The sequence below is a fragment of the Peromyscus leucopus genome, chromosome 6 (assembly GCF_004664715.2).
Source record: "Peromyscus leucopus breed LL Stock chromosome 6, UCI_PerLeu_2.1, whole genome shotgun sequence".
Taxonomy (NCBI): domain Eukaryota; kingdom Metazoa; phylum Chordata; class Mammalia; order Rodentia; family Cricetidae; genus Peromyscus; species Peromyscus leucopus.
The window spans coordinates 109,775,836-109,796,958 of NC_051068.1; the positions used below are offsets into that span (position 1 = coordinate 109,775,836).

The 21,123-nt window shown below is 36.8% G+C and overlaps 1 protein-coding gene across 3 annotated transcripts in view; it reads left to right on the plus strand.

Moving 5' to 3' along the window:
• The window catches only part of Emcn (endomucin), a 108,145-nt gene that overhangs the window by 47,555 nt on the left and 39,467 nt on the right, over positions 1-21,123 (plus strand). For all 3 annotated transcript variants that reach the window (XR_005091857.1, XM_037207135.1, XM_037207134.1), the window contains one exon: positions 5,349-5,459. Coding sequence is in view for 2 of the 3 variants with exons in the window: in XM_037207135.1 (XP_037063030.1) it covers positions 5,349-5,459 (111 nt within the window). In the remaining variant the exon portion in view is untranslated. The remainder of the gene's footprint in view (positions 1-5,348; positions 5,460-21,123) is intronic.

The following is a 21,123-nucleotide window of genomic DNA, read 5'->3' on the forward strand; positions in this document are numbered from 1 at the left end:
ATTGTTTATAAATGTTTACTTTTATTTAAAGGGGGTTGATTAGAAATACAATCTCTTTGAATTAAAAAAGGTAGATACAGATCTGATAGGATAAAAGGGTAGGTTATTGTATTTCCTTTTAAAATTTGTTTAAAATGTTTTACATTGCTGTGGATTTTAGTATATTGATACAAATTTAAATTTAATTTTGTTATACTGTATGTATATTTCTACTCTTGTTTAAGGTATGTTTTTGCAGCTCATTTGAAATTGTAATGTATAATTAAGAAATATATATTTATAATTAGTTATCCATAACAATCAAAGTTATAGTCATGCTATATCATCTTTGATAGTATTATGCTCCACACCTTGATTCTGCTCACCTCAGGTCTACTACATACATTTTAAAATACATTATCTTCACACCATCCAAGACCCCCCTCCATTCCACCTCTTCGTGAGGTAACTGAGCACTGTACTGAGTGTGGCCTCTCATTCCACTTTCATCTGTAAAGTTCCACATTAAACAGGCAATCCTCTAAGCCAATTGGAGTCTTCTGTTACTCCATCTTTGTTTTTAGGTTCTGATCTAGAAACATTTTATGTATTTCTGCAGTGCATCATCTCTTTCAACATAAATAATTGGTGACTGATGTTGTCTCACTTGTCAGTTTTTGCTTCTCTTCTTGTGCCTTGGGTCCTACCCAGACAATCATTGCCCGGAACAATGTTTTGAAGTGATTCACCTCCAGTTTTCTTCCAGTGAGTTTAAGAATGTTAAGTCTTACATTTAATTGTTTGATGCCTATTAAGTTGCTTTTTGCATAGAGTATAAGGTAAGGTTCATTTCAGTCTTCCACTTAAGAATATGCAGCTTTCCAGCATCATTTATTGACTGTTCTTTATCCAGTGAATATTTTTGGTACCATTGTTGAGAATCAGCTGGTTGTAGATGTAGTGAGTCTTCTCAAGGTTCTCTGTTCTGTTCTTGGTTTATGTGTTTGTTTCTATACCCACACCCAGTTCTGTAATTACTCTAGCTTCGTAGTGTATTTTGAAGTCAGGAAGTGAGATGACCCAAGGTGATTCTTGTGCTCATGATTTACTTTCACTCTTCATGGTCACTTGTACTGACATAAGCTTTTAGGAATTATTATAGTTTCATAAATAATGTCATTGGTGCTTTGATGGACAGCCATTAACTGTAACTTGCTTTGGGTAATATGTATTTTGTTGCTATAATAAATTTCCAAATCCATGAACTTAAAAGGACTTTTTAATTTATATGTGTGATGTGTGTTTTTAAATTTTTAGCAATGTTTTTCAACTTTTACTAAGAAGTCTTTTCATTCCTCAGTGAGGCATATTCCTAAGCATCTCATTGTTTTGGGTAGTTCTTGTTCTTTCATGATTCTTTCTTTATAAATTCACTATTGGTATATATAGGTATTATTGATATTTATGCTGATTTTTATTCTATTATACAACAGTATTGATTTTCTTCATAAGTTCTAATATTTATTGGATGAAACTTTGATGATTTTTTAAAAATTAGATTTATTTTATTTTATTATGTGTATATTTTACTTGTATCTATATATGTATGCCATATGCATGCCAGATGCCAACAGAGGTCAAAAGGGAGCATTGGATAACCTGGTACACAAATGGTTGTGCACCATCATATGGGTGCTAGGACCCAAACCTAGTCCTCTACAAGAACAGTGTTCCTAACCACTGAGCAATATCTCCATCCATATTGATTCAACTGAAAACAGAATAATTTAACTTCGTTCCTTCCACTTTTATATAGTTTCTAATTTCCTTTTTTCTTTTATAATTGTGGCTACAATATCAGTTCTATATTTAGTTAGAGCTAAGAGAGTAAGTGTGTCTTATTGTTGATTCTAGAAGAAATGTTGACAGTTTAATTAATTCAATGTGATGCTGGCCATTGGGTTGTTACATATAGTCTATATTATCCTTGAGTTATTATCCTTGTATCTCTAATCTGTTGTGGACCTTTATCATGAAATGTCATTGTTTGTCATCTATTGAGATAATCATATGATATTTATACTTCAGTTTGCAGACTAAGTGTATTACATTAGTTTATTTGCACATCCCATCATTCTTGTAACCCTAGGCTAAAAACAACTTGATAATTTTAAGTGATCTTATTAATAAATTTGATTTTTTAGTACTTTTATTTTTATGGATCAAATATTTGTTGATAATTTCATATATGTGTACAACACATTGTTACTACTGTCCACCCCCTCACCCTATAAGTCCTTTCCCACATTCATGCCATTTTGTTTTGTTTTTGACTCATTGATTTTTAACAAGGGTCAAGTGGCAAAAAGTTTGGAAGTGTCTATTGGATCCTGACAGGCTTGCCATTTGCCATTTTATATACAACTGAAGACAATTACTGTCGCTCCCCTAGAATCCATGAGTCACCAATAGTTCAGCAAAGGGAGGTAGCACCCCAAGAGCTCCTCTCTGATCCTTAGATGGATACAGCTACAATGGAAATGAGTGTGGAAGCATCCAAAGAATATAGAAATGGAACTACTATATAACCCAAATCTACCAGTCCTTTGGCGTACATCCAAAGGACTCTCTACCCAACTAAAGAGACACTTGCTTTTCCATGTTCATTGCTACTCTAGTCACAGAAAAGGAAGCAGTCTAATTGTCCATCAACTGATGAATGGATGATGAAAATGTGATACATGAATATAATGAAATTTTATTCAGGTATAAAGAATAACACATGTAAATGCATGGAATTAGAAAAGAAATATGCTGAGCAAGGCAGTGAGCCAGGTCCAAAAAGACAAAAGGAGCCTGTTTGCGCTCTTCCACAGGTCCTAGCTTCAAACTTCTTAATTTGTGTGTTTAACTTGGAGCACTTTTAGAAACCAAGAGACTAGGAACAGGTCTTTGATGGGGTCAATGCCCTAAGGGAAGGGAGCTATTAGAATATACATTTCCATTTCCATGACAACCTTTGCTTCTGTCTATGTGGATCTTTACTAGTCAAGTGAGTTGGTGGGCTATTACTGGGTATTTTTACACTTTTAATTCACTCTGACAATCTCTATTATTGGGACTTTTGCTTGTCATTTGACTTGTTTTCTTCTGGTTGCTTTATTCTTCATTTCCTTTGTTCATTTTGTGGTTTGAGGGTTTATTGAGCCAATAGTGTTAGATTTTTTTTCTATATTCCTTTTATGAATCTACTTTTCTAGTGGAATGTGCACTGATACATTTGCCTTGGTGAGAGTAATAGTCTTTCTTTCGCTCTGCAATAGGGGTTTCTTTGAGCATCTTCTGTGATGCTGGTTTGATTGACATGAACTCCCTTAGGTTTTGCTTGCTTTTGGATGCTGTCACTTCCTTTTGATTTCTTAACCTCATGGATTCTAGTAATGTTGGTTGGCACCTTATTTCTTTTAGGCCTTAGAATATAACTTTCTATTTCCTCCTAGCATGCAGGATTTTTGTTGAGCATTCTGCTGGTAATGTAAGGAGGAGACTATGACACTCCCCCCCCCTGTCAGATTTTAGAATGTTTTTATTGTCTTAAACTCTTAATATGTTATGACAAAAGATTTTTGGTCATTTCTAGTGGTGTCTAATTGGTCTCTTCTTATTTCTCCCAAGATTAAAAAAAAAAAAAAAACTCCTATTATTTTTCTGCAAACAGAGTTGTTATGCCCTTAACTTTTCTCATCCACTTTGGGTGGATATTAAAAAAAGCATGATTTTTTTTTTCACTTAATTCTGTCCTGAAAATATTGGGTGCTGTCTTAACTCTTTCTTCCTGTTTACACTGCCTTCCCTCCTGTTTCCAATTTTCTTCCTTTCTTTTACTTCTGACTAGAACATTTCAAAAGACCTAGCATCAACTTCATACATTCATCTGTCCAGTCAATGGTACAAGTAGATGTTCCATGGGGCAAGACAGCACCATCACTTACACTTAGACCTTAGACAGGAAGACTTAATGTTCCATTTTATATCATCTGACGAATTCTTAGTCAAAGATTTCTACAAAGGAACTCTTCTTAGGACATTTCCCAAGCAGACATTGAGTTACTATGTGGAAAACAGAGACTTTATCTGCTCGTGTCCTCTATTCTCAAGTGTTAAGTCTGTACTTGGGGTAGGGGACATCTTTTGAATTTCTGAGCTATCAAAAACATCAATGTCTGCTCTTCTGCAAAAGGACCACTACTATTTTCTCAAGTGTTTCCCCCAATTTTACACTTCATGATGCTTCTGATTTTATGCCCATTTCTGTGTTTTCTTTCTCATATATGATTAACAATGTGGTTTGCATTTGAATTTATTTCAGTTTTGTTTAATTTTAAATCCTAGAGTGTTTCGATCTGAGGATGTATTTGTCTACTATTTATAAACCCTTTCAAACTCTATTGGTTTCTCTCACACAAATGCCTCAGGAACATTAAGAATTTTCTTCATAGATTCTTGCTTTTCATCATGATTCCAAGACTTACTGCACTGGAGGGCATCAGAAATCTCCACTCCATCCCATTCTGTAATAAGAATCCTCTAAAATGCTTTCCTGCCTAGTTCCAGCTAGCTTCATATCTATGCAGTAAAAATTGGACACTAACTGACATTTATGTATTATTTTCTTTACTAGCCTAATGTCCCTATACTGAACTTTGAAAATACTGAAGAGCACTGGTCATTTCAAACATAATTACAGAAATATAGATTGCTTCAATTCAACTTTTTCCAGTATTTTTTTTAATTTTGGTTTACTTTTGCTTTTAATTTTCCTTTTAAAAATTACAACACATGATTTAAGATAGATTTTATTGTTTTCCTGGTATCTCCCACTTCTCTGGTTCTTCTACATGCATGAAGTCCTCTCCTAGGCAGCATGAAAACCATAATGTTCTCTAACTGCTACCATTTCCATATCATCTTCTTTCTAGTAGTAATTAACTTTTTTAATCGAATGTGGGTAGATTTCAGACATAACTCTCTTCACATGAAAGTTACGTGACTGGAGAAATTACTAAACTCTCCAAGTCTCAGATATACAATGATTTTCATTAATTAATATGTAATTAATAGTATCACATATGAGGAGCAGCTGTGGCAAACACACAGGAAACTTTAATGTCACTCTCCTTTCTTAAGTAATTATCTAGATCATTCTAATGCTGACCATTAGAATGCTAGATTTCTAAATCTTGGTCCAAATGTTTTCACTACTGAAGCTTGAAGATGTAAATGGATGTGGGCATGAATGTTAATGAAACTAGCTGGTAATTTATTATATTTCTGATGATGGATGTTCTTTTTGTTTTTTCACATAATAGAACCAACAACTCCTAGCCTTATAAAGAATGAAGTTCCCACGACAAACACAACAGTGCCAAATCCTCTTGTTTCAAATGCTGTTTCAACCCTACCAAGTTCCCAGCACAAAAGTAAGTATGATGATTGTACTGCGTGAATGTATTAGATAGGACTACCCTCAGAATGTTTTTAGCCCACAGTTATAAAAGATCCATGCTCCATCTGTGCTTTCTTCTACTTACCATCAAACAAGGCAACAATCTGGCAACCTTGATTAGATTTTAACTTACAATCTACTCACAGCCACAACGGTATGAGTTCCAATGGAGTTCAAGATAAAGTTGAGTCATTGTTTACTAAATCATTTGTCTTCAAGAGGATGGTCAGTCAGTAATATACCCAACTCTGACAAAATTAGAACATTCTCTCAAAAAAAATTAACCCATTGAAAGTTATTCACTAGAATATAATGTGAAAAGGTATAACATTGAAAGAAATTGTAATGTAAGTTGGAAATACTCATGTGAAGAAAACTCCAACAGAGAATGTCTTCAATACACTAAGGAAATAAATTATACCAATTTTCCCCAAATCAGGAAAGATTGAAAGATTTAATGTTTCCTTTTGAATATAGACCAGTCAAAATGCTTTTGATAAGAGACAAAATTCATGAATTACATAGATCAGTTTCTAAGTTTATTCCATACCTGTAATAATCAAGTTTGAACCTAAGGGCTATTTTGGTTAATGAATGAATCATACACAAAATATGAGAGAGTATTATCCCAAGTACTCTTGTCACCTGGATTGCTAACTAGCAGAGTCCTGATGATTCCCTATCTACCTTAATTTTATGACTGATAGTTCCTCAGGTCATGATTATAGGATACAAGTATTTGTATCTGAAGCAATCCTAAAATCTAGAGCAAAGGCAAGTTTGCTTTAGGAAAGAAGAGCTAATGAGATTTCTTCCTTAACTCCCTCTTCTGAAAAAAATAGAATTAAAATAAAACATTTCTATAATTTTTATCATTCTTTTAAAATCACATTTAGGGCTGGAGGGATAGCTCAGCCATTAAAGGTTAGGCTCCCAATCAAAAATAAAATCACATTTATTTCTCTCATACTATTCTTTCATTCCATCTGTAGAAGATAAGCTCCTAAAATTATGAAATTTTACAAACAGAAATCATCAATTTGTTCCTCTGAAATTATAGTTTAAAAAAAATGTGGGATTGTTGAACGAATTTATTTACTAACTTGTATATCACCGTTACTCTCATTGTGGGCAATAGTTGTATATTAGACAATGCCAGCATAGACTTAGCCTAGCGGCGGATGACAAAAACAGTTCAGAAGGTAAACCTTAGCCTGGTGCTAACAAATGGATGTATTCATAATAACAAAACAGAGTAAGGAAAAAGCAAGTGATGGTGATGCTACACCTGTCTCTGGAGTCAAGGATGCCCTCTGAACAGTGGTGTTTAACAAGAACGGAACAACGGGCAAGAAAACATGATGTGTGTAGAAGAGAAGCTGAAGAACACATGTGGAGTTTAGGTTGACTAACAGAGAGGAGGCCTGGTGGTTGAAATGAAAGTGGTTTGGGTAGCCTTAGAGTAGGAATCAAGCTCTTGTCTGTACAAGGCCAAATAGGTCACAGTGAATTCTAATAACTAGCACATATCTTCAAAAGACATGGCATTAACCAGAAGAAATCATGGTGCTAAAGTTCATGATATTTCCTGTAGAGATATATTGTATGCCCCAATAAAGCTTATCTGGGGATCAGAGGACAAAGTCAGCTACTTAGATTAGACATAGAGACCAGGCAGTGGTGGCACACACCTTTAATCCTATCACTCAGAGGCAGAGATCTGTAGCATGAATCTTAGAGAGTCTTTTTAATAAAAACAAATCCAGGCCAGGTATTGGGGTGAACACTGGAAGGTCAGAGAAACAGAACAAGCCACAGCTAACCTCACCTGGCCAACTTCTCTGCTGGTCTTGTTTCCTCAGACTGGAAGCTTCTGTGTTCTCATCCCAACGGCTGTCAGCTGAACTGTGCTGCTCAAAACCTAAAAGCTTAACCAGCCAAATGCTTCTAGTTTCTGGTCTTCATGCCTTATATACCTTTCTGCTTTCTACCATCACTCCCTGGGATTAAAGGCTCGCTTTCTGGGATTAAAGGAATGAGTCACCATGCTTGGTTGTATCCTTGAACACATGGATTTCTGCCTCTGGAATGCTAGGATTAAAGGCATGTGCTACCACTGCCTATCCTAAGTACCTAGTAGCTTTTCTGTTCTCTGAACCCAGATAAGTTTATTAGGGTACACAATATTTTGGGAAACACAATACCACCACAGAGATCTCTCTGGATTTCTGTGAGTTCAAGGCCACACTGGGAACAGAGCCAGGCATGGTGGCATACACCTTTAATCTCAGCACTTGAGATCTCATATCTTTGCTTGGAAAGGACACATGCCTTTAATCCCAGGAAGTGATGTCTGGGCAGAGAAAGGCATATAAGGCATGAGGAAACAGGAACTCACACTCTTCTGGCTGACTTGTTCTGTTTCTCTGATCTTTTAGTTTTTACCCCAATATCTGGCTCCAGGTTTTTATTAATAAGACCATTTAGCAATTCATGTTACAATTTGTCTGGGCAATGATTTCTTGGATATGACCATAAAATCACAGATAACAACAACAACAAAAGACAAAGGGGTGATATTTTATCAAACTAAAAATCTAACTTGAAATGGTCATTCATTAATAAGTTAAAATAATAGGTATATAAGAAACTCAGACAACTCAACAGCAAGAAAACATTAAGAAAATGAGAAAAATACTTAGACATTTCTCAATAAGAAAATAAAAATTGGCCAAAAATTTACACTCACTTAAAATCATAATGAGATATGACCTCATATATTTTAGAATTGCTTTTATTAAAATGATGACATATATAGATGATAATATTGAAGAAAAGAAACCTTGTTAGATTGTTTATGGAAATATAAATTAGTACAAACACTGAAGAAAACCACATGGATGTTTCTCAGAAAATTAAAAATAGAATTGCCATTATATATGTGTGTGTGTGTGTGTGTGTGTGTGTAGAATACATATGTGTGGAATATATGGATATATCCATATATATTTCCTTGAATATATGTGTATATACATATATATATTACATTCATATATGCACATATATCTAAGAAAATTAAATCTGTATCTGGGAGACATATACTTATTTCCACATTTATTGCTACCACATTAAAAATAGCCAAGATAGCAAACAACCATGAATGCCCTTCAACAAATGATAGATCTAAAAAGAAGAAAAAGTAGTGATATATATAATTGAAGAGTACTAAGACTTTACAAAGAAGAAAAATATACCATGTATGATGGTGTGGATGAACTTGAAGGTTGTTATGCTAAGTGAAATAGGCTTGGGATAGAAATACAAACATTTCATAACCTTGTTTACGTGTGGGATCTTAAGAAGTTTAACACTTCTGAGCTTGGCAGTACAGGCCTGAAATTCTAGCTATTTACAAGGATGAGGCAAGAAGAGCTCAAGTTCAAAGCTGTCAGCACTGAATAATGAGTTCAAGGCCATCCTGAGAAACTTACCAGACTTGGTCTCAGTCTTTTTTGTTTTGTTTTGTTTTTTGCTTTTTATTTTTATTTTTTGAGACAGGGTTTCTCCGTATAGTTTTGGTGCCTGTCCTGGATCTCACTCTGTAGAACAGGCTGGCCTTGAACTCACTGGCTCTGCCTCCCGAGTACTGGGATTAAAGGTGCGCGCCACCACTGCTTGGCCTGTCTCAGCCTTTTTTAAAGATGCACTCAAAACCAGAGGAACAATAGTTATAAGGAACTGGAGTTTGGCATAAGTATGACAACATTCTGGTTAGGCAATGAGAATCAGATCTAGTGCTCGATCTTACAGCATATCATCATTGTTTAAAATAATAGAATATATGACTGGAAACTGATAACAGACTAGATTTTACAAGTTTTCATCACAAAGCAACTGGTAAATATATGGTATAATCTTTCTGTGATGAATACATATGCCAGCATCACTGGATGCCATAATAATTAAGAGTGTGTGTTACTCTTAGGCTTTCTTAGATCTTGTATTATTTTTCCCATTACTGTGACAGGTACCTGACCAAAACAACTTAAGGGAAAGCGCTATTTTGTTCAGTGTCACAGGGGCCAACCCACAGATACTTGACTTTGTGTATTTGGAAAAAGCACGGTTGTGGAGAATGGGACTTCTCATCCTATCACAGAAAAGAATGAAATCAGAAGTTGGCATGTCCTCAGTGACCAACTTACTTCAGTGAGACTCTCACTTCTATCATTTCCCAAAAATGTGCCAGCTGGTCACCTAGTGTTTAATATATAAGCTTTCGAGGAATATTTCATGTTTAGAGTATACTGCTCCTGGGTCCCAAAGGCGATGGACATCTCAGAACGGCACAATGACTTTAGTCCATCTCCAAGAGTTTCCAAAGTCTTAACAGGTCTATCACTGTTCAGAAGTCTAAAGTCTAGAGTCTACTGCTATTCAAGGCAACCTCTTAGTTGTGAGCCATTTTAAAATCAAAATGAAAGTTCCACATACCCAAGATACAATGATATAGTATGAACATCCTCAATCCAAAAGGGAGAAATTGAGGCAAAGGAAGGATAATATGGGCAAAGCAGGCTGGAAACCCATCAGGGCAAACACTAAATCCCATAGCTTCATGTGCAGCATCACAGTGTTGTAAACTGTGATAGAGTATCAAAGGACTCTCCGAAGGTGTTATCGCTGTTCCTATGGCCTTTGCATGTAAAGACCACTGGGCTTTCTTAGGCTGACCTCACTCACTGTCTGCAGCATTCGTCAGTATGTGCCAGACATCTCTAATACTCTGGGGTCTCCACTGTAGCTTCGGATTAATCCTCATCCTTGTTTATTCATCACCCTATCACCCCTGAGCTGCTTATAAGGACTCTACTCGTCTCACATGTTGCTTTGACTCTAGAGCCTTCACTTGATATGTGGGTGAACCCCCCTCCCCCAACTCCATAACCCTTGCCCTCTGCATGTCTATATTAGCATCACTTGAATCATACCAAGGTATCAGTTGTGTGACTAGCGGAGCCATGAAGGACTTTAGCTTCCATGGTCTCAGGGTGCCTGAGCTACTAAAACCTATGGCCCTGTACATACACGGCAACTTACAGCTCTACCCTCAGGCACAGGCTTTCAAATGAGTTAGCAAATCTTTACCCTTTGGTCCTATGGCAGATGGTACCTGGAGAATTCTCGAGATAGCCACAAAACATTTTATTGTTCCATTGCAAAGTGACTTTAATTCATTTTACTGATGTTAACCTTCTTTGCAGCCACACTCCTCGTCCACATTGACCATGCTCCTTTTCTAGTCAAATCTCATAGTTTCAGGTTTTTCAACTCTTGTTTTTTTGCTTCTAGCTCTCACTGGAAATGTACCTAAAACCAGCTACATGATATATATGTCATAGCCTAAGTGCAATGCAAACCTGATATTTCCTCTACCAAATTAATCCCATTACTTTTTAACTCAACTTCATGTGAAGTGTTAGAAATTTTGGGGAAAGTAGACAAATTTTTAGCCAGAAGATAGCAACCATGCCTTTAGTTCAATATAGAGTCTACCTGAAACATGGTGAGCACAATCTTGACTCTCCAGAATTCCTGTCAGAATCATGCTCTTTGGGAATTTCACCAGGACCACCCATCAAACATCCTACACTCTCTCAGGCCCATTTCTCCAAACATTTCCAAATTCATCCTGAAAACCAGTTCCAACAACTAAAGAGCCACATGGTGTCAGATTCAATCAGAGCAATAATCCCTATTCTTTGGTGCCAAGTTTTTGAATTAGCTACATCTATGTGGTTATAACAGAAATCTCTGAGAGACTAACTTAACAGAGGAAAGACTGCTTTGGTTTATGGTTAAATATTTCAGGCCAGAGTCCTTGGCTCCATTGATTCTGGACCTATGATAAGTCATGACATTGCGTTGGCAGGAGCATCGAGTAGGAAGCTCTTTAGCTCACAGTGGGCAAGGACCAGAGAAAGAAAAGAGACCAGAAGAAGGTATTACCTACTCCCAGGAGCTGGCTCCAGTGAGCTACCTCTTCCAATTGGAACTCACCTCATAACATTTTCAGAACTTCCCAAAACATCTGGGTACCAACATTCAAAAAATGAGTCCGGGGGCATTACATTCCTACCATGACAGCCCCCCATCTCAAATATATCAAGATTTCATACTAAATGAATTTTGTATATTATAATTTATCAAGTTATAAAAATATTTTTCAAAAGTTATCCAAAAGCTAGAAACGTTAATACATTATTAATAGACATGTGCTAGTTATACTTTGTCAATCAATACAAACTAGAGTCTCTTAGAAAAATGGAATTTCAGTTGAAGAATTGTCTCTGTCAAACTGGTACGTGAGCATCTCCATGGGGCACTTTTCTGAAGGCTGATTGAGATGGAAGGGTCCAGCCTACTGTGGGCAGTACCACCCCTAGAAAGGTGGGTCTGGGCCGGATAAGGAAGGTAGGTGAGCAAGCCAAGGGAAGCAAGCGAGCACCAAGGTTCCTGCTTAGTTCTCTGGGTTCCTGCCTCAAGCTCTTGTCCTGTTTCTATCAATGATGGACTACAACTTGCAAGCCAAAAAGAACCTTTTCCCCCCAAGTTTGTCTTAGTCAATGTTTTGTGACAGCAACAGGAAAGCAAACTCTGACCAGACATCAAGATTTATCAGTCCACTGTATTGATTTTGCTCTGTTCATTTGGAGCCTGTCACCTCATGTCTCCCATTTCTCCAACATGTGATCCTAAGTGGGCCCTGTTCATGGGACAGAAGTTGATTCAAATCATTAAAAAAATTACTGCAATATGAGACAAAATATAAATAAAATAACTATTTCAATTGATGCCGAAGAAAGGGATGTCACAAATCCATCACTTTTTCTTGAAAGAAATGTTCAACAAAATGGAAATAAAGGAAAATTCCATCAGCACAATAGATTCACTTGACACTTGGTAGAGAAGATCGTTAGATTTCCACCCTGAGATCTGGAAGTAAGGAGGATGCCCAGCCTCACTACTTCTACCCCACAGAGCACTCAGAGTCCAGAACAATCAGACAGGGAAAGAAAGAAAGATGTGCAAATAGGAAAGAAGAGGATAACCAGCTCCAATTTGAGAGGATGGGGTCTATATACTAAATAATCTTAAACAGTCCACAAAAAGAACAGACCAAACAACAACTAGGATTAATAAATGAGTTTAGCAGATGTAAAGGCCACAAAATCAACAAATAAAACAGAAATTATGATTTTGTGCACAGATAAGAAATGACCCCCTACAGGAAATTAAGAAAACAAAATAATTTGTCATATGTCCAAAATAACAAAATATAAAGGAATAAATCTAATCTACATAGCTCTAACTATTCTCAACTGCTTATTGAGATATAAAGACTTTGGATCTGTTAAATATCACTGCATGTTTTTTTATTTTCAAGTTCTTTCTAATAAACTTCTTATGGAAGCAGTGTTGACATCTGATGTTCAAGCCTATAAATACTATTGAAAGAAATGAATCTGATGGATACACAAGAAACATGGCATCTCAACTACAGAAAGCAAATTATTTTCTTACAGACGAGGGCTCTTTACTATAATATATCATGGCATGGGGCAAAAAAGTCTCAACATTTATTACAAAGTTATCCAATATTGCATTTAAACCAGCACTGCAGTAAAACCTGTAACTCCAAAATTCATGGGAAGAAAACAGTGATTCAGATTTGCTCGTTAAGCAACCAATCTCAAGAAGATGAGGCAAAAAGGAATAATAAGCCCAAAGAAAGTAGAAGACATAAAATAATAAAAACAACTATGAAATTCATGAGCTAAATAACAATAAAATAGGCCAATAAAATATAAAATTGTGGTTTTAAACATGATGCAGCAACAGAAGCTAAGGAGAAAAAAAAAGAAAAAAGCTACAAAGAAAGCCTAGGAAACAAACAGTAATTTAAAAAGTTACGGGCCCCAGTGACCCAAACGCAAATAGTTGAACTCCTGGAAGGAAGAGTGAGAAAGGTGGACAGAAAAATATTTCCCAAATATGATTTAAGAACTATAGACCAGCAGATTCAGGAAGTATGATGAATCCAAAATAGAAAAAAAAAAAACCAATAAAGAAACCACAGCAAAGATAGAGAGAAAATTTTGAAATAAGTTGCTGGAAAAAAAAATGACACATTAAATAAAGGAAGATGGGAAGTGACGGCAGAGCTTCTTCAGGAACAATGCCTGCCAGAAAACAAGGAAGAACACCTTCCCTACTGGAGGGGAAACTGTCATTCTAGTGTTCTGTGGGGACGTTTACAGATGTGCAGAGCTGGGAAATTTCATGATGAGTAAAAACATTTAGCAAGAGACAAATACCACCAGACAGAAATTTAGATCTAAATAAGGAAAAGAGTGCTGGGAGTGACAAAGTCACAAGTCGGTACAAAAACTTCCATCTCATTTTAACCTTTCAACAGATTGTTGGACTAAAACCTAGCAAGTGCATCTGAGGCTTGAAATATGTTTAAAGGATATATATATATATATATATAAACAATAGCATAGGTTTTGAGATGAGAGAGGTCACTATACTGTTGCAAGATCCATAATGGAAAATTGTAATCCTAAAAGAAAGCTTAGTACAGGGCCTGGAGAGATGGCTCAGGTCTGTGTACCAGGGACCCAAGTTCCATCCCCAGCACTCACATCAGGAAGCTCATAACTCTAACTCCAGCTTCAGGCGTATCTGGTGCCCTCCTCTGGTTTCTTGTAACACCTGCACCCATGTGCACATACCCATACACAGATTCACATACGTACACATATACATACACATAATTAAAAATAATGATCTTTTAATTAAATGCTCAATCCAAAAGAAGGCAATAAAAGAGGGAAAATTAGGAAGTTAAAATGTTGGGATCTTCAGCTTTAAATCAAATACAATGATGACAAAAATTATAGTGCATGAACTAAAATGGCTTAAACATTTCTGTTATAAAAGGTAAAGGTTTTTGATTGAAACAAAACATATCCTAGCTACATTCAGAATTTTAAAATAAACTTTAAATATTAATTGACTGGTAATTTAAAAATGAAGAAAGACATCCCAACATTGCAGGGGCTGTGTTATCATCAGGTGAAAATTATTAAGTAAATAACTTATTAGGTTTAAATAGTGTCATTTCAGTCCAAACCAGAACAGCACACTGAACATTTCACCAGTACTTTATTAAAAAAACATCTAAACTTTGGCATCTTTGATGATGGATTGCTTAAACAAGAATTTTATGGAAGCTCCATGATAGATGTGAATCTAAGGCTCTTGCTAATTAGAGGGATAGTGTGTACCCATCTCTCAGTAAAGCAAAGATTTCCTAAAGAGCATATACCCTTTAATAGTCCCGCAAGCATGAATTACTTTCCATTTATAATTGTCCAGATTTTAGATGGCCATTCCTCAACCAATAAAGGATTTTTTTGTATGTGTGTTATGAAATAAAACTGGAAATTTGAAATTTTAAGCATTCTATTTGAAAACAGAAAGTGTGCATGTGTTAGGGGTAAAATAGTGAGTTTATTATTTGGAGTGTGGAAGCTTCTGAAGCAGCTTGATGAAAACTGCAAGACATTTTCAATAAATCAAAACTGAAAATTATCTAAAAAAAAAAACAATCCATCAGTATAGAAACCAGAAAATATGAATGAATGGATATACTAACTTTGAAAAACTACTATTAATTAATTTATGTTCAGAGAGATTTTAACACATGCATGGTGACACTAAATGTCCTATACTATACAAATGAAAATACTTTACTACCTAGTGGGCAACTAATGGGTGCCATGTAATAAGTACTGCACGAAGTCTAGAAGAATTGCAGTGGTCTCAGTAGGTTACCACCCCTTCCCTCTGGAGAATAAACCCATCTACCACGGCAGCACCTGTGTGTGAACCGTCTGTGGTTCCTGAGTCAGCTGAATGAAGGTGGGGAATTTTGGGTTTCCTTCAGTCATGAGGCTTAGAAGCACCTTCTAGTCTGCATATCCCACTGAAGAAAGCTTTTATTCTTAGTTCTGGTGAAACATTTTGTAATTCCTTCAAGTACCTTGGGTATGATGAACCATTAGAAACCCTGATAGTTTGCTGAAACTGTCATGGCCATGTTTATACTGTACATACAAAGTTCTTACAGAATCATAATGATCTACTTATGGGGAAAAGCCTTCCAACATTTCTTAGCATGCAAATATCAAACTACTATATCTTTAGCTTGTATTGTGTCACGATGTTTGATTTCTAAAGACCTTCTTTGAGTTGCTGACTAGTTAATTTTTAACATTGTCGAATGAATTTTGGCTTGAGATTAGGACAAAATTTAAGCAATTTCTGAATTTGCCCTGTGCATAATTCTGCCATTTTGTACTACATACTTATAACTGATAGTTATCAAACCAAGGCATCAGTCAACTGAAGACTATTGAAGATATTCTTTGTCTTACAGTACCAAGGGCTTAATTCTTTATGTAAAAATAAACAAGCACACACATCTCAATAGTATAAATATGCCTTCGTATTTAATAAATGGTGAAATTATATGTATATTAGAGGAATAGGTAAAACTACTTTATTTTGATATATTAACAATAAATGATTTGTATTTCTATTATATATAGCTATGTACATGCAAGCTGTATAAAAAATGTCTCAGTCAAAACAGGAACATAAAATGGAAAAAGCTTATGCCACAGGGATTTATCACCTCCCAAGTCTAGTATCAGAAAGTCTATAATCAAGTTTGCATCAGGGTTCCATCTAGAGGCCTGGCATGTTTTCTCACTTCTTTTCTGGTGATTGCTGGCTGTTCTTAGATAACTTGCTTGTGGTATATCACGTATGCTCTGTACCATCACACCACCTTTTGCCTTTGTTTCTAGACATCAGTTCCTCATCATGCTCTCCTATCCAATCTATGCTTTCACTCTTAAGACATTTGTTATGGGATCTAAAGCCTACCCTAATCTACAGAAATCCCACTTCAATATCTTAGCTAAATTATATTTGCATAGATCCCTTTTCCAAATCAGGTCACAGATTCTATCTCCACAAAGCTTTTGGAGGGATGTCACAATGAAACAAACCGACCTCAGACCAGGGACCTGTGTTAGCTCTCAGTTCTCCTAGCTCTATTGCCACACGTTCACCATCTCTATGTAGTCCTGGCACTGACATGCGGTTCAAAAGAAATACCAAGAACAGTGATTCTTGTGGGCCAGCACCTGAACTGCACAGGCATTCTTGTATAATAATAGAGGGACCAGCCTTAATATTATACATCCCAGGGGCTCAGGAGAGAGAACTACTGACGGCGAGGACTATTATCAGGAAATATAATCTCAGCACACCGAGTTCTATAGTCCACTTGCTTTAATTCCTCTGGCATAACATCCTTTATACACAGCTTCAGTTCTGTTCTCATGTCTAGCTCCTTTCTTGCCTGATTTCTCTATATTTATCCACTGTCCCTTCTAGGTTCTATCTTAATTCCTTCATCTAGTTCTGTCCTTTCTAGGTTCTCATCTATCTAGTTCTTTCTCCTATCAGCTCCTCTCCCGTCTCCTTCTCTCTCATCTGGTTCTTCCTCATCTTGTTCTTCCCCATCTGGCTCTTCCTCATCTTCCATCTCGTTCCTCTTGTCCTCTCTTCTAGTCCTTCAATCTAGTTCTTCCCCATCTCAGTTTGTTCCTCTCAAGTTCTTACCCATCTAGTTCTTCCATTCTCTTCTCTCTTCTCCCTGCCTCCTGGAAGTCTCGGTATATAAAGGGAGGGTCCGAGCTAAATTGTGTAAAGCTATTACTTAACGTCCACCTCTCCTAGGCGGTGTCTCCTTGTGGAATTTACCTTAAGTCAGGTGACTTGCATGTGGGCTGTTACCATTGTTAGTCCACCTGGGACTAACAATGGGCGCCCACCTGGGTGGTGTTTCCTGTAGTCCTTGAAAATGGCCAAGGGAGATAGATAATCTGATTCCAGAGAAAGCCTTTCCTGAGGCTGTTCTCCAAATACCTGGAATGTGTATGTCCAGAGAGTGATCAGTCTACACTGTTAGTCCTTCTCAGGGGAAAGTCAATTGGAAAAACTATGAAGGCACACATGATTTTCATAACAGAAGACAGCTGATATATAACAAGCCAAGTAACACCAAAAACTCCTTGGGATTTGGCTTCCTCTGGAGGAATTCCCTGATCCCTCCAGGTAGTGACTTTGCCATAACCAGCTGAGTTCTTATGATATATTCCTGCGGCCCGCAGCAGTTCCCCTTTTTTTGTTTAGTTAAAAAAAATTTTTTTTTTCTAGGACAGTGAATATGTAGATAAAGTTAAGTTTGGAGATTTCTGAAAAATGATTAAGTAATGATTAATTAACATTGATATTTAATCAATATTGTACCTATAATATATATTTATAATCAATACTCTCTATATAGATGGCAGGCTGAGGATTAGTTTAGTCATCTAATAGGTATAGCTGTATATAGTTAGAATATCTCTGTCTCCAAAAGGGAGCAGATGATTAATCATGAAAATCTATCCTTAGCTAGTATGGCATAATATGGTCAAAAGTGTCTGAATACTATGATTGTGACTTATCAAAAAGAAATGGTTAGTTTGGAACATTAACTTTATCTATTATTCTTTGGTTAGTGGTATTAATTTGGCTAACCTGTATTTTAAGGAGGCATAGTTAACAAGTTACCTGAGTCATGAGCACCTGTGGGACCAAGGCTGCAGCTGAAGCTTACCTAGTTTAAATTTGTAATCGATGCAATGTTAAACCACTAGCTATGAGAAAACAGTAATAACCTGTGTCAGGGTATACATAGAAAGACTTACATACAGAACAATGTCATAAGTACATGAGGTGAATATCTGATAGTACATACATTTCAGGATCATGGGCAGAACTTATACAATTGATAATAGAGCATTTTTTAAGGGCAGTCCAGCCCCTGGGCTGGAGAGTTCAGTTCACAAAGAGGGGTACGTGACAAAGGGGGCTGTAGAAATCTCTCATGGTTGCTTCCTGCGGATATGGGGGCGAAGCTGGGGGTCTTGAGGCCTGGGATGCAGTGGAAACCCAGGAATCGCAGGCTGTTTCAGGCTCTGTGAGACAGGCAGTGTAGCAGAATTTTCTGTCTCGTGGGCTGGAGGGCGTGACGCAGGGTTGGGCCGGACAGCACATCGGTGTGGACTGGAGGGTGGGGTGCAGACCTGCAGCTAGACAGCATGTCCATGGTCCAGAGGATGGAAACCTGTAACTCTTTAAATGGTTAGAATTTCTGCTGGAAGTAAATATATGTATTAATGGTAGAACATGCAGCTGAGGAGTTTTAAAGAGGAAACTTTTTCTCTTAGGCGTACCTATGGGATATTAAATGCATGGTTAGCAGATAAGAGAAGGGGATACCAGGCCAGGGAGAGGGAAGGCTCCTCCCCCACCCAGAGGAGAAAAAGAAATTTTGTAAGTGGGAGATAAGAACTGTAGTTAGGTTGCATGCCTCCCAGTCCTTCTTGGTTTGTGAGCGTTGGCAAATTTTGATCTCCTGAAGCTTGTGAGAACCTTCTTAATGGACAAAAGCTTAGACATGTTAGCTATATAACAGAGGTAAATTTTGTCAGACAAAAATATGAATCCTTGGAGTCTCAACAGAATCAGGATAGCCAGAAAATGAAATCTGAAATGTGTCATTTATATATCTCTCAAGTCTCATTATCTTTTGACAAAAGTTAATAAAATACATTTAGAAGAGAATTATTATTTTTAATCATATTTCTATGAGTTTTATATCACTGATGAACAGTTCATCAAAAGGATCTGGAATTGTATCAATTTATTTATATTTAACACTCAATATTTAAGAATCTAGAGGTAAATAACAGTCTGTATTCAGTCTGGCAGCTTTAGAGCGCCTTTGTCCTGCAGTGGCCTAGTATATGGCATGACCAGGCGATCCAGGATTCATAAAGGCAGGTCAATGTCCTGTGAAGACATGTAGGCATATCCTCCTCCTGACAGTATGGAAACATCAGGACTTTTTCAAATACCAGTGAGAAAATCACAGAGGCTTAGGTATGACTTTGTGGCTTGGCCTGGGAGTAATAAGGAATGCCTGTAGTGGGAGATATGAAAAATCTAAGCACCAATTCTTAAGAGTTCTTGAAGTATAAGTAAGGCTGTTGTCTATATGAGTTCTAGGCATTCCTAAAATTGAAAAGCAGTAAAAATAAATGGTGTATTACTTCTTATTTCATAACCATAAATCATAAGTAAGTCTCATGGTGAGCTTCCATAGGGAAAGAATTTGTAATTGTTGGACAGACATAAGAAAAGGTGCCAGTATATCCTGTAGAGTTATTGGCCATTCTATAGACTCGTAAGTTTCATAGTTTGGCATCATCTGTGCAATAAAATTATTGTAAAATACACACACACACACACACACACACACACACACACACAATTATTAGGTTGGGGGACCGTGAGGAAGCTATAACTGACAGTTAGTTCTGAAAGTTAATCTGTATGGATAACATGAGGAACTCTGTTCAAAGAATGAGTCCTGGATGAACAGAACTCACATTTCCTGCTCTGTATGTCGGCTTTGGCCTCCATCATGGCAGGGTGAGTAGGCAAGCTAAAAGTATTTGAAATGCTGATAATCTTTAGGGTGAAGAGGCATGGTAAAGAAGCAATCTTGTACATCTATGGCAATTATTTTTTGGTTTCTGGGGATGGCCGTGGGAGATGGGAATCCAGGCTGTGAGGTTCCCCTTGGCTTTAATAAATTATATTTAATTTCTTAAAGTCTTGTAACAGTCTATAATCCTGATATTCCTAAATAAAAAGATATTGGGGTGATTTAAAGGCTGGTGGGGGGCTTTATATGCCCAATATTTAAGTTTTTCCTCCACCAGACAGGTAGCAATTACAATTCTCTCAGCATTTAAAGGTCACTGCTTAACCCAGATAGGAGCATCAGATTTACAAGTAACAGAGTCAACAGTGGACAGTGGCCCCTAGGATAAATTTTGATACCTTAGGCTTTGTCTGTCATGTATGATTTCTGGAATAAAGGGCCCAATTATGCCTTGAGCTTGTTTACTCACGTTCCTTTAAGTTTAAAACCCATATAAGAGACAAAGGAGTAATAGTCATCTTAAGTACTTGGCAAATCTTTTCCTGAAATATAAGAAACAACCATGCTTATGTCTAGCAAGCCGATTATTTTTCCCCCTGTATTTTAAGTATTTAGTTGGTTTGGAATCCTGAATCCAGAAGGCCATATCATTGGAATTCACACCAGTAGCTCCCTTAGGTTCTGCCCTGCATGAATCTGAATTGTTTTTGTAGAGGGTTGTACAATAATCTTAATTTCTTTAGTAAAGTCAGGATCAACCTTTACTGGGACAATTTTTATACCTTGTACAGCAGAGGAGTTACAGCCTATATTTAGCCCCAGTGTCCCTTCTGGAGAGGTCCAGACTCTTGTATTAAGACATAAAAGTCCATTCCTAAAGCTTATATATCTCAAACCTCAATAAAAACTTTATCCACAGATCTAACTTAGGCATACA